Below are 15221 nucleotides of genomic sequence, written 5' to 3' on the forward strand. Positions count from 1 at the left end.
TGCGTTCATCAGTGAATGCGAATTTTTTAAATCGCGGGTCAAGCACTGTTGACTCAGTCAATATATCGACGTCTTCAACATTACCAAATCTTCTAAAAAAAATTGTCCCGGAAAACCTGTTGGACGGTTTTCTGTTCTGGTTCTATGTCTTTGGCATTATAGTGGATTTATATGTGTTGGTAAATTGCGAACACAAAAACTGAAATTTTTGAAATTTTTTTATTTCTTTCTGCACTTATTTCTTCTGTTATGTCTTTGAAAATTTTCAAGAAATCCACTAATTTTTCCAAAAGAACCCATTCATCTGATGTAATGTTGTTTAAATTAGGCTGTTCCAAGGCCAATGTCGAAATGAGAGCATCTGTTGTCAAAATTGCTCTCTGAATCATTCAGAAAGTGGAATTCCTCCGGGTTATGACATCCTGCTTCAATTTGAGTTGATCCATTCCCATTTTGTTGGGGTGGTATCTCAATTATACCTCAAGTTCTAAGAGTTCTGGGTTGGTGAAAACTTAGGGACTCGAGGATTGAGATTGATAATGCGGATCACTCTTGTTAATGAACGTTTATTTCCTAATCTAACAAACTTTATATAGTAAAATTGTACAATGACGTCAAGACCACATAATCGAAATCGACTTACATTTTTCATATTCAGTATATTTTTCTTTACTTGCAAAATTGCTTCAGTTGGATTAAGAAATGTTAGATATTAAAACAAACTATTGCAATCCTTTGTCTCATCTGGCCTACTTACACAGGAAATAACAATTATGAAAGAGAGAATGATATAAATAATTTCGAATGGAAATATTTGGTTGAATTGAATTTATGAATTTTTGATATATCTAATTTTGGATATTTATTGTACGTTTCGTACATATTCCCGGCGGCCATGGTGATGTGGTTGGGGTCTTGATGTCTTTGTGTGTGGTTGTCATCCCTGGAGATGGCTGCCTGGTCTGGGATCATTGTATATTGGCTGCAGCTCGATCTCCTCAGGATGAACTGATCTATTGCTCGCGTGTGCATCAGCCGGTGCTTGTTGTTGTTTCCTATGTTTTAAAAAGTAAACAATAAGTAAAACAATGACAATGATTATTACGATGTTCGTGCTGGAGTTTATCGTTGAATGCTAGTGATTTGGTTTCCAACGGTAACTTGATACTTCGTCGCCCAGGTCAGATTGTTGTACTAGGAGTTTATTTCTCCAGATGTTTGGAGTTCTCCTTCTTCCGCTATGTGATGTGCCACTGGGAATTCCTGCGTCGTCAAGTTCATGGTCATTGGATGGACGTATGTTCCAATGACGACCTTTTCGTCGAAAGTGTCGGCTCTTAAGATGCTCCCATCGGTGTGTATCGTACAATGTGGAGATAGTTGTACTATTCCTGTTCCGTTTATATTGATTTCATTTCTTTCACCATCACATGTGATTGAAACTGTCACTGCATGGTCGGAAATGTAGAGCCAGGAGTTCCTTCATTGAATTTTCGGTGGACATTTTCCAGCTTCTGGTTAATTCGTGTTTCCGTTGTGTTCAAAGTGGCCAGTGTAGATATCATTATTTTGGATTGACGATTTGTGAGGCTGATTAAGTGTTGTTGGTTGTCATGTAGGTCATCGATATCACGGTATACTTCTTCATTAACTCCAAAAACAGCTGTCATGAGTTTTCCAAGGATTCCTCTTCGTTGTCTCGTTTTTTGGTCAAGCAAACTTTCTATAAAGGACACAGCTTCATTTTCCATTTCCCTTATATGATGTTCGAATTCTCTGCAATGTGTATTTACTGAATGAGTAGCAATCCTTTCGCAGATGGTGTGAAATTGCAGGGAGGTGTTTCTGACGTCTGTCCGCAGCTATTTGTTCCCTACACTCATAAAAAGAAACTACCTTCAAAAGTAAGGTTCGAAATTGAGCAATATCGCAAAAACTTTTTCTATTGAATAAATAACATTTGTGAAACTTAGTCAAAGGATTCTCGGTATTGCATTCCCCATAAATATTACAGACTTTCTGACCGCTTGAATCTTGGATTTGGGAACCATGTTATATTGAAACAAATGGAAGAATCGTTCTTCAGTACACAAAATATAAATTTATTCAACTATAAATAATAAAGGTACACATACGTAAAACAAGCACTTTTCAAAATGTTTTATAAAATGCAAATACATATGAGGGAATCAGAGCCACATAAATATTTTTCACTCAGTGAAATGATGCTACAATTTTCATTATCTATAGAAACTCGTTCAAGATAGGTATTTTTGGGTCGTTTTTGGTTTTGTAGTCATATAATAACCATTGGAAAAGATACCATATGTGTCGTGACTCAAACGGATAAGAGGCATCTAATATTTGATGGGATTTGAAACAGAAATCAAGGGCCCCTATCACTGAATCTGCTTTATAGTGATAGTTGTTAATGATAATTAGAGATGAAATTATGTTACCCAGGGAAGGTCCAACCAATATTATGTAAGGTTGTAAAGTGAGTCCTTTCTGAAACATAAGTGCTGTTCTCCTTTGTTTCACTGCTTCAATGTCTGCTGGAGTTGTAACATGCACAAAAATTGAATCTCTAGTCTCGCATATGGAGGGCTTCCAGTGCTTCTTTCCATGAATCCTTGTACTTCCTTTGGAAGGGATCAAAGCAGGAATAAGATACAACTTAATAGCATTTTTAGAGTCTGAAAAGAAACAATCTGTTGGAAAATATTCTAATGTATTGTGGTTCAAAAATTCAATGGATTGTTTTTAGTAAATTCGTAAAAAGGTACATCACAAAATTTGAGTAAACTTCAAAACAAGCACCTATCAGTCACAAGGTTCAAACAGGTCGCTTGAAATAAATTATTTTGTTTCTCTTATAGGTAGTTAATTGAGGAGTTAATTCAGGCACAACTTACTAGTTGTAATTTCTCCATCTATAAGAGCTGATATGGAACTATCATTAGAATTCGATATGGAACCTTTAAGTTCAAAAATTTTTGTAAAGAGATCATTGAACTGCTCCTGCACGTCAATTATTTTCTCGCTATTCATGTGTTGAAAGTCATAATCAATCTGAAAATGAACTGTCATTAGAGATAGGTCGAATAATCATTTTATGCAGAAAACATTTTGTGAAATATCGAAATAGTGAAAATCTGCACATAAAGTTTCACGAATCGAAGGAAGGAGAAACATATTTTGATTATTTATGTATAATAATATTTGTTTGGGAAACTAACGTTGATTTTTAAAATAAAAGTTTTTCGCGCCACATGGTATCAGGGGTCTCCCTTCCTCGACCCAAGACGGGTAACACATGCAAGAGATGAACAGAAGACGCAACAGTGAAAACATCGCTCGCTAAAAAACCTGCCAAGAATCGCTCTATTTTTCGCTTGAATCGCTCTATTTTCCGCTTCTAACACACTAGTGAAGATAAATATTCCGCAAAGTGCCGTGCACGTGCCATTGTTCAGGAAGACAAGAAGGATTAACACCGTTGAACAGCAGACAGGTAAGATTCCTGATGCCAGATCGTTCGTTTGCCATTTTTTCTAACGAAAATACAATACAGTCCACATTTCTCTCTTATAAACTGAGTTTCCCCAACATTTTGATCCTAACGAGCCGGATTCGAATAGTTAAATTTTATTGTTCACGGACGAAAAAGATTTTTTTGTCATTTTCAGAGCAATCGCTGTGCACGAAAATCTTTATTTATTGCTTTACGCTAGGGGCAATCATATATTCTATTAGTTCCCGAAAAATAAATTATTTTCATACTTGTTTCATGCTGCTGAGTGTTATGAGATTGATATAATTAATTTTTGAAATTAATTATTGAAACCGCTTAAGAAAATCGTCCGCCATTGAAAATTCGTCGCCTCCAAGGGAAATCGTTACAATTGATTCGCACTCCCCACTCCTCACATTTGCGCATCAGCGTGTCCGCACATTCGCACAGGGTCGTTGAATCTTCAGTCGATCAGCTGTTTCTGTTCCGGATTTGTTTACCTTCTTGTTGTCAATTTCTTTCGCGAAATGGATAAATTGAAGAAGTTTAAAACGCATCGAAATATTTGCATTAGTGACATGACTTCGCTTAATACTCTTGCACAGAAGGCTAAAGTGGATAAAAGTCAACATACTTTATTTAAAGTCCGCTATCAAGATATCGAAACAATTCACGAGGAATTCTTGAAACATCATAATAGTGTTATATCGATGCTCCTAACTGATCCTGAATCCGACGTTGAATTGGAAAATACAATACGTGAAAGTTTTCTCGCTGACTATTATGCGGTTAAAACTGTTTTCACCGATTTATTTGAAGTAAATATACCTTCACCATCGGACCAAGTCATTCTAGCACTATGTTTGTTTCATCTTCCGCACAAGGAAACGCTCGGTTACCAAAAATTGAACTAATGAAGTTCAGTGGTGATTATAGAGATTTTGTATCTTTTCGAGATCAATTTGATGCACTCGTACATAATAACGCTGCTCTCACTCCTATTGAAAAGTTTACTTACCTGACTAATTCCTTGCAAGGCACTGCCCTTTCATTGGTGAAAACATTACCATTACCTCTTACTGCTGCTAATTATTCAATCGCTTATCGCAGTATTGTTGACCGGTTTCCTAATCGCCGCTTGCAATCACAAAGTCTTTGGTCTGAGATAGAAAACGCTCCAAAGATCACAAGTCCTTCCGCAGTTTCCTACAGAAACCTATTAGATAAATTTACTGAAAACGTCGCCGCCTTGAAAAAGCTGAATTTCCCGACAGAGCATTGGGATTTCATTTTGGTAATGATGCTTCTGAAACGTCTGGATAAACATACTTTGACTCGATTTGAAATGGAACATGAATCCACTGATGTACCAAAATTCAAGGAACTCACTGATTTCATAAATAGACATTGTTTAGTACTCGAAACTTTAGATGCTGCTTCATCTACGCCTGCAAATTATAGAACTGAGAAACTGATTAAAAAATCTATGCAACATACAAGCTCTAATTCTTCGCATCGCTCTACCACTTCGCTTTTTGTCAATAGATCGCCCTCCGCAACGTGCATACTATGTCAAGCAAATCACTCACTCAGTCACTCTATACTTGCCCCGCCTTTGCGGCAAAGTCTGTTTCTGATCGCTATACATTTTGCAAAAACAATAAATTATGTTTTAACTGCCTGAGTTCCGCTCATGATCTAAGATCTTGTAAATCCTCGTACACTTGTAAACGATGTAAGTCCAGATTTCACCATACGCTGCTTCATGATGACAGTAAGACTCGCTCATCCAACACATTAGCCTCGACTTCAAGCACCGCACCCGCTGACTCGCTCACTCAAATTATTTCGCCTAAGAAGCCAGACTGCACAACTTTCGTTGGGGCAGGACTGGTACGGAAATCTTCTCAAGTTCTTCTATCTACTGCATGTGTTGATGTACTTGATCGACATGGTAATTACCAATCATTCCGGTGTTTGATTGATTCCGGTAGTATGAACAGTTTCATAACCGAAAAAGCTGTTCAACGATTACAATTGCGTAAAACTACTTACTATATTGAGGTTCGCGGCTTAGGTTCTATGAACACTAAGTTGTCTAAAGGTAGAGTGTCAATTTCTTTGAAATCAAAAAATATTCAAAATCAACATGCACTTTTCACTGACGCTATAATAGTTGATAAAATATGTGATAACTTGCCAGGCTGTCAAATAAAAACTGATTCTTGGTCACATATACAAAATCTATCGCTCGCTGATCCATTCTTTTATTCACCTGGTACAATAGACCTGCTACTTGGAGCAGATGTATTCTCGGAGATAATTCTTCCAGGCTGTATCACCGGAAAATCAAATCAACCAGTTGCTCTTAACACGCTCTTCGGTTACATTCTAATAGGAAAATTCGACAGCGTCTCACAGAATTCTACTTCCTCATTTTTTATCAGCTCATTTGAAAATTCATTTGAAAGTGACATTTATAGGTTTTGGGAGATTGAAACTGTTCCGGAAACGGCAAATTCTGGGATTGAAGATTCTGAATGTGAAAAGTATTTTTTAAAAACAATTTCTCGCGCAAGTGACGGAAAATTTATTGTCTCACTTCCATTTTTAAATAATTCCACACCACAGTTTTCAAATATGAGAAATTTCGCTCTTTCGAGATTTTATTCGCTTGAACGCCGGCTATTGAAAAAACCGCAGTTGTATGCACAATATAAGGAATTTATGAAAGATTATCTCGATTCGCATCACATGGAAGAAGTTCCATCTGATGAAATTGAAACTAACTCTTACTATTTAATTCATCATTGCGTGTTGAAACCAGAAAGTTTATCAACCAAATTACGGGTTGTTTTTGATGGGTCGGCAACTAATAATTCTCAAAGTTCATTGAATGACCTTTTAATGGCAGGTCCGAAATTGCAACCTGATATATGCAAAGTGATCCTGAATTTTCGTCTTTTTCAATATGTAATTTGTTGCGATATACGTCAAATGTATAGAATGATCTGGGTCGATCCTGATCAGTGTGATTTCCAGCGGATAGTTTTTCGTTTTGCCCCAAATAATGAAATACAAGATTTCCGCCTGAAAACCGTTACATATGGATTACGATCCAGCCCTTTTCTAGCATTAAGAGTTCTTCGAAAATTAGCCGAAGACGAGAATTGCAATCATCCTCACGCCGCAAAACTAATTCTTAACAATTCATATATCGATGATTTTATTTTTGGTGCACCCACCATTGAAGATACTCGATGATACGCGATGATCTTATTGCGCTTTTGGGAAAAGCAGGATTTCAGTTGAGAAAATTTTGCAGCAATAATTTAACTCTGCTGAAAGATTTACCAGACTCATATTTATCAATGAACCCGCTCGAATTTCAGAAAACTGAAGAATTATGTCCTTTAAAAGTTTTGGGATTGAATTGGAGTCCTAAAGATGATTCTTTCAATTTCTTTTGCAAGCCTCTAACCGAGTCTTCCTGCTCTAAACGAATTATGCTCTCTCAATTGGCCAGGGTGTATGATCCTCTTGGATTTGTTGCCCCTACTATTTTCTTATTCAAGCATTTGATACAGAAATTGTGGATTTCTAAGCTTGGTTGGGATGAGACTCCAACTGATGATATCGTTCGCACGTGGCAACAGTACAAATTAGAATTACCATTGTTGTCTGAACTAAGAATTGAACGTCGAATCGTTCCCCCTGACGCTTTCTATGAAATTCACGGTTTCTGTGATGCAAGTGAAAAAGGATACGCGTGTGTAGTCTATTTGCGAGCGTTAGGCGCTGACAGAATTACTACGCATTTTGTGTGCGCAAAGTCTAAGATTGCTCCCTTGAAGAAAATCACGATACCTCGCCTCGAATTATGCGCTGCTGTCCTTTTAACTAAACTTATGCGCTTTGTTGTTGACGTTTTTAGTGATGTCATATCGATAAAGAAGGTAGTTTCTTGGTCTGATTCACAAATTGTTCTCCATTGGCTCAAAGGCACGCCCAGTCGTTGGAAGACATTCGTTGCAAACCGCGTTTCATACATTCAATCTCATATACCGCAAACTTCCTGGGTTTACATTAATTCAGAAAATAACCCTGCTGACCTGGCATCGCGAGGTCTCTTACCATCTAAACTTTTGTCTGCTAACATTTGGTTCACGGGTCCCTCATTGTTAAGAGAACGTGAAATATCGATATTCATTCCGCATTCATCCTTCTCATATCCAGTAGAAGAACAACGAACATTGAACTTTTTAACTCTTCTGTCAGATGATGATCATGTTCTGCAAACCTTAATTAATCGGTTTTCATCTTTTGACACGTTACTAAGAGTCACTGCTTATTCGTTAAAATTCATATCGAATGTTAAAGATCGTCAACGTACAACTTATGCTCACCTCACCAATTCTGAACTGTACACCGCTCTGCTAATGTTAGTTAAATATGTTCAGCAGAAACATTTCTTTCGTGAATTTGAGAGTAAAAAATTTTCGCTGCCGCTTCGAAAATTGTACGCCTTCCTTGATTCAGAAGGAATTTTAAGAGTAGGAGGTCGAATTGAGAACGCTCAGTTGAGACACGACGCAAAGTTTTCGATCCTACTGCCTCGCCAAAGTCGATTCACTACGCTGACTATAGAACATTATCACAAAAAATATTTGCATGCTGGACCACGAACAACACAATATTTGATTTCTCAGAGATTTTGGATTCTTTCAAGTAAACGTGCAATCAATTCTGTGATTTCGAAGTGTGTCTATTGTTGGAAGATTCGACCGAAGTCATTTCAACCTCCAATGGCTCCGCTGCCAGAAACGCGAATCACTCAAGCCAAAGCTTTCCTCCATTCCGCTGTTGACTTCGGAGGTCCTTTTTTAATCACTTTGTCACGTCATCGCGGAGTCAAATCGTGCAAAGCATACATTTGTGTCTTCGTTTGTCTTGCCACAAAAGCCGTTCATGTAGAATTAGCAAGCGATCTTTCTGCAGAAATTTTTTTGGCTGCTTTGCAGCGATTTGTCGCCAGAAGAGGTCGGGTTTCGACAATATTTTGCGATAACGCGACGAATTTTGTGGGAGCAAGCAAGCAGCTTAAATTGATAAAAGACGCTGCTGAACAAGAACGAATCAAATTCGTTTTCTCTCCACCTTCTGGCCCTCACTTCAATGGACTGGCAGAAGCAGGAATTAAGTCAGTAAAGCTTCATTTAACTAAAGTTATAGGTGATCAAATTTTATCCTATGAAGAGTTCAACACTATATTGACGCTTATAGAATCAAGTTTAAATTCACGCCCGTTAACTCCGCTTTCCTCAGATGTCGATTCTATTGATGCGTTGACACCGGGTCATTTTCTTACCCTGGAGCCACCTTCTGTTGTTCCTACTCCCGATTTTAGTAATTGCTCAATGAATCGGTTGTCACGATGGCAATTACTACAGCGCATACACCAAGATTTTTGGCGCCGATGGCGACGCGAATATCTCCATACCCTACAGCAGCGAAGCAAGTGGCTAGACTTCACTTCTCCGCCTCGCCTCGGTTCTCTTGTGTTGATCAAGGAAGATAATCTACCTCCTGGGAAGTGGAGCCTAGCTCGAATCGTAGCATTGCATCCTGGCGATGACAATGTCACTAGGGTCGCCACAGTGAAAACGATTTCAGGTTTTCTGACACGACCACTAGTGAAACTCTGCCCGCTCCCTGTTGAGTGATAATCTGTTTTTTTTTTTTTGCTATTCCATTAAATTTTTATATTAATTTAACATTGGGGATTTTCGTGCACAAGCAACAATTGCTAATATATTTTTTTTCTCTTATTTTGCTATTTGGGTATTTATTTATAGTTATTTGGTATAAATTGCTCAGCAAACGAATGCCACCCATTCGTTCATTATATTTAATTTTTTTTATACTTAAAATGTTGCAAACATTTTCCCGGGGCAGGATGTTTGGGAAACTAACGTTGATTTTTAAAATAAAAGTTTTTCGCGCCACATGGTATCAGGGGTCTCCCTTCCTCGACCCAAGACGGGTAACACATGCAAGAGATGAACAGAAGACGCAACAGTGAAAACATCGCTCGCTAAAAAACCTGCCAAGAATCGCTCTATTTTTCGCTTGAATCGCTCTATTTTCCGCTTCTAACACACTAGTGAAGATAAATATTCCGCAAAGTGCCTTGCACGTGCCATTGTTCAGGAAGACAAGAAGGATTAACACCGTTGAACAGCAGACAGGTAAGATTCCTGATGCCAGATCGTTCGTTTGCCATTTTTTCTAACGAAAATACAATACAGTCCACATTTCTCTCTTATAAACTGAGTTTCCCCAACAATATTAATCTTACTAGTTCATAAGCCAGCTGAGTTTTCAATATCGGCCAAGTCTCTAAGAAGCTCTCTATGGTGTCACAATTTTTCACACTTCGAAGAGGCAGAGATCTTTTCCAATGTTCCAACAGGTCACCCATTGGTGATCCTGCTACATTTTGCTTCAGCCAAATTTGGCTGTCTCTGGCTGATTGTGGTATGTCTGAAATATTGTGAAGATAGTTGTATTTTTGAAAACCGCTTCAGTTAGAAAGTTAGAATTTACGATCAATAGACAACTCACCTGGTGTCTCTTCTTGTTCATTTTTGTTTAAGGAATGTGTACTCAGTTCCAGTGCTTTCAGAGTATGTGATCTATTTCGATATTTATCTATCAATTTACCTCTAGCCCTTTCAGATTTTTTCTTTCTCGATTTATGCTTTTTTATTGGAGAAATAAAATATGTCGACTTCTTTTCAATCGGGAATATAGACACCAAATGATTACTTATCAGACTGAAATCAAGATGATCAATCTTCCTTCTCTTATTGAGCCAAAATGTGATTAGAATATCACATATTTTGTCCCTGTCATGATTTGACAAAGGAGTTTTTTTGGATTTTTCTAATAAGGCTTGACCTAACAGGTCAGTTGAAAAAACTTCTTTGATATTCTCAAGAGTAATATGCCCCTTTTGATGATTACATTCTGTGGAACTTGAAGTTGTAGAAAAGGATGAAGAAGAAAAAGTTGAAGTGCTCGCCTCTGATAAATTTATCACTTCAAACATAATATTTGGTTGTTCGTTTTGAGAACATCCTTCCAACAGAAAACCTGATTCAGCTTTTTCATCAGTGACTAATCGTTTTTTATGTAATGGCTCTTCCAAGTGAATTTCCTCCTAAAGAAATAAATTTTTTTAAATTGATATTACCTACTTACAGAGCCAAGTTACCTCGTCACCGCAACTATTCACAACATTTTTTCCCGTTGCATTTCTTATCGCGTTTCTGAGACGAATTTGGTCACCTATGGCCGAGTTAGGATGAAGAAGTCCGAATTGTGTGAAGGTAGTTCTGATTTTCCTATCTATTTGTTGCAGGTCTGTCTTCGACCATGATAGCACCCCAGCAGTAAAGGTGAACGAAGGAATGGCCCAGATTTTGATCGCCATTATTTTATTTTTCGATGAGAGCTGTGTTTTGAGGATAAGTTTTCTCTTCTCATCAATTCAATTTTAGCATGTTCTTTGTTTTCTGATTGTTTTATTTCGAATGTTTGTTGTATTCCTAAATATTTATATCTGTTTTCTGTATTTAGGCTTTTTATTTCTTCATCACTTCTCATCCTTATATTCTCCTCCTCCACCATTCCATTATTTTCTGAAATTTTGCAGGTGCTGATGCTATTCCATAAGCTAACCTATTATATCTAAATAAACCTTTATGAGTAGATATTGTTATTAGCTCTTTAGATTTTTCGTCAACACAAATTTGCTGATACGCTTGACATAAATCTATTTTTGAAAATTTTTTTACCTCCACAGAGAGCACCGAATAAATCCTCTATTCTAGGCAGTGGATATTGATCTACTAAAATATGTGGATTAACCGTGACCTTGAAATCTCCACACAAACGTACTTCTTCTCCTCCTTTTTTTAGAACAGGTACCACTGGAGTTGCCCAACTGCTGAAGTCAACAGGTTCAATAATACCTAAGGACAAAAGCCGATTTAATTCTGTTTCCACCTTATTTTTTATTGCATAAGGTACTTGCCTATGCTTGATAAACTTAGGTGTAATATTTTCCTCTTTTAAACGTATTGAAGCTAAACCCATTTTAAATTTACCTAATTCATCATCAAAAACTGTTTTATATTTGAATAACAATTCATTTAATTCTGTGCAAGTTGTATTGATATAATTTAAATTTGGAAATGTAAGATTAAACATTTCTAGAAAATCCCTACCTACTAATGGGGGACCACCATTCTTTATAACATATACTTTTAATTGTTTTTGCAAATTTTTATGATTTATTTTAGCATTTATTACACCTATAGCCATAACTGCAGTGCCATCATAAAAATAAAAAGGTTTAACTGTTTTCAGTAAAGCTAAATGACCAAAATTCTTTTTGTACAAACCTTCTGAAATTGCAGATATTACTAGCTCCAGTATCCATCTGAAATATAATCTTTTTGTTCTCCATCACTACTTCAATTTCGAATTCATTTTTTCTGACATTCTCGCGTTTGTGAATGGAATATAGGGTTAACTCATCATCCATATTCGGTATGTTCTCACTGACAAAATATTGATTTTTTCTGCTATGAAAAAAATTTTTGTTGTCTTTGCTATTTTTGTGAAAACATATCGCAGCAAGATGTCCCTTCTTATTACAAAGTTTGCAACTATAATTACGAAAACGACACTTATCTTTTGTGTGGTTAGGTTTTCCACAGACTCGACAATTTCCGGCTGTCAGACCATGTCTCGCCTCCTCATTGGATGGAACTGGCGGAGCTCCTGCGTAACCATGCTTCTTCGTTTTGCGCCTGCTCCTAACATGGTGCATTTCCTCCATCTTCATCTTCATCGTCAAGGATGCCGTTGGTTGCTGATAATGGTGTTAAGCCGCCATTTTGCTTTCAGCTACTGATACCATTTCTTCCAGGGAAACGTTTAATTTTTCTTCTAAAAGTCTGTCCAGGACTGGACCCTTTTCATAGCCACAGTAAAATTTATCTCGAAGACAGATTGCTAATTCCGCTCCAAATTCACTTCTTACTGCTAGGCTTTTCAACCGTGCTGCCCATTCTTTCGGTGATTCACTCTCCAATTTTCTCGCTTGGTAGAATCTGTAACGTTCAGCTAGTGGTATACCTTTCGGAACGAAGTGGTTGTTGAATTTTCCTATCAGAAATTCATAAGATTTTTCTTCCGGTTTCTCCGGACTGCACAAGCTGTACATCAATTTGTATGCTTCTTCATCCAGCATATTTAGAAGTATAGCTTTTTTTCTTGATTCACTTTCTTCGGTCTCCAGGCCATTTGCAGCGAAATAATTATTCAATCGGGCTCTATATATCGCCCAGTCCGATACCCCGAGATTAAATTCTCGTAGTTGTCCTTTCACCGGTTCCGCCATTTTTGACTTTTTTCACCGATGTAGCACGCCGGCTTATCGAACGTTTCACTATTTTTGTTATTTCGCTCGATATAATAATAGTTTATGTGTTTTTTTTTTCACTCGTCGCCACTTGTAATGTACTTTAATGTACTAGTCTTTATTTTATTTTTTGTATTTGCAAACTTAAGAATGAGATGGGGAATTAATAATTATACGATTATTTCTGGTTAGCTCTTCATTACAGACTGACTCTTTCCTATGTACAATATGTGAAATAGGCGCATCTCCCCACTTAATATGCGCGGTAGTTACCTAGGCGGTTAATTCAATTTGAATATATCACATATCCCACTCCTATCCTTATACCGATAGTACACTTTGGGGTATAAAAGACATGTCCATAGAATGTACTTGTGTTGTTGAGAGTTATATGGCAAGAAAAATAAACATTCAATCGAGATTTATCGAAAATAGCAGAAAAGTGTCTAATATTAATTACTAATAATTGAGCAATAAACTTGTTATGTGATTCGAACATCAGAATATGAGAATATTAGATAATTCAAAAACAAAATTTCATAATAGAAAGCAATTCGTTACAATAACTGAAATGCAAAAATTCTTCGAAGAAAACCATCAGCAGTAAACATGAAAGATGAACTCAAAATAAAGGCGATTCACTGAATTAACATTTGAAAAAAGCAACAAATTATAGTAAATTCCAGGTCCCAATTCAAAAATAATAGAATGCGTTGTCTGTAAGAAATTTATCAAATTATGGAAAAAAGATGTACCTCTTCGGACAATAATCTGAGAAGATAGACTTGCGATGCGTGGGAAGAGCGCGCAAATCGTCCAAAAGAGAAACACCGATAAAACTTCCGCCCTCCTTGTAACAGCACGTGACCGTCAAAGTTCGCGTAGGTAACAGACCACGCCTTAAGGGAACGCGAATTTTCGTTTCAACGCGCACTTGTCGGTAAAATTTCTGTAAACTGCAAGACGAATATGGTGCAAAAAGGTTCTAGGAACCAACATTAAGAATTTGTTCTTTCATGACTTTCACCCACAAAAGTATTTTTGTTTCATATACATATCAAGTTTTTACTTCGTAGTACCTAGTTGTGCCATAGCTTTCTTGCAGTTGATTTTCACTTCTTGATTTGAGTAAGTTTTATAACTCAGATCATAAAGCTCTCTGAATTCGCTAACAAGTAGAATGAGCCTGTCTTCATTCATTCTGAATACTGAGCAAATAACGTCTTTTTCGTGGATACGCAACGAACTAACGGTAAAATAATTATCGTTAGAAAATTCCGCGGATGGGGCGTTGCTCCCCGTTGCCGATAAGTGAGCGCTGTTCCCTTAAATTAACAGGTACGCATAAATTTGCGTTCCGTTCCGGCGTGATCCGAATTGAAAATGGAATAAATTCTTCGAGAACAAAAAAAAAACAACCGGAGGGAAAATAAAATTGAAATCAACTCGTTTATCGCAGATCGAAGGTTTATAAATCTAAATTATTTAGTTTGCAAACAGTCCACGCTAGTGCGACAAACAAGAACTTATAGCTCTCCCGAAGAGGTATCCCCATATCTCTGAGTATATTCGAAATATTATTAGTCACAGTTGGATTATTTTCAAACTCTTTCATCGGGATTTGTAGCTCTATCTATTTCGGGTGAAAAATTTACTGGGAGATGAATCTGGTGATCGGGAGGGCCACTTGATCGGACCATTTGTAGAAATGATACCCTCTGTTTAGAGAAATTCAGTCACTTTTCGTGCATTATCTTAATGAAAGCTAATGTCATCGAAATCAATCGGACGTTGACGAACAGTTGGAATAATTTAAAATCTAGATATGCGGCACCGTTTGAGGTACATTGATAAAAAATGTCCTGATCATATGATAATCACCTGACGGTCCAAAAATTGAACTGTTCTGGATGCTGAGTACCTACACAACTTTTGTTGTAATCGAGAAAAATCTCCTGGCTTGCTTGAACTGCATAGCAACAGTAACCGTTTCTTCTCGAAATATTTCGAGCTGTTTCTCAGTCATGTCAACATATCAATCGATTGATCGATTTGAACAAAGTTCATCTGTTTCAATAGGTGCACTGACGTGTATTTCTCTATTCAGGCGGCTTCTATTAATGGATTTTGGTAGTTAATCAATATTTTTGCATTTTTGACAAATTCTTTACACATATACATATATCAATGAAATTTTGAAATAATTGGCCTTTC

At 37.0% G+C, this 15221-nt stretch overlaps 1 protein-coding gene across 1 annotated transcript; it reads right to left on the minus strand.

Moving 5' to 3' along the window:
* Positions 1-1929: 1929 nt before the first annotated feature.
* Positions 1930-11090, minus strand: LOC123322012. Its single transcript, XM_044909829.1, has 5 exons — positions 10791-11090; positions 10139-10736; positions 9873-10057; positions 2916-3072; positions 1930-2696 (listed from the first exon to the last, which is right to left on the minus strand). Exons 1-5 carry the CDS (start codon positions 11007-11009, stop codon positions 2245-2247), a joined length of 1611 nt encoding a protein of 536 aa, XP_044765764.1. The 5' UTR covers positions 11010-11090; the 3' UTR covers positions 1930-2244.
* Between the last annotated feature and the right edge of the window lie 4131 nt (positions 11091-15221).

The sequence above is a fragment of the Coccinella septempunctata genome, chromosome X (assembly GCF_907165205.1).
Source record: "Coccinella septempunctata chromosome X, icCocSept1.1, whole genome shotgun sequence".
Taxonomy (NCBI): Eukaryota; Metazoa; Arthropoda; class Insecta; order Coleoptera; family Coccinellidae; genus Coccinella; species Coccinella septempunctata.

Coding starts and splice junctions, on each gene's coding strand:
- LOC123322012 (XM_044909829.1), bottom strand. CDS start 11,009: ATGGCGATCAAAATCTGGGCCATTCCTTCGTTCACCTTTACTGCTGGG. Junction 10,058..10,138: donor TGAACAAGAAGAGACACCAG/GTGAGTTGTCTA, acceptor ACAATATTTCAG/ACATACCACAATCAGCCAGA. Junction 2,697..2,915: donor AGATGGAGAAATTACAACTA/GTAAGTTGTGCC, acceptor GTTTCTTTTCAG/ACTCTAAAAATGCTATTAAG.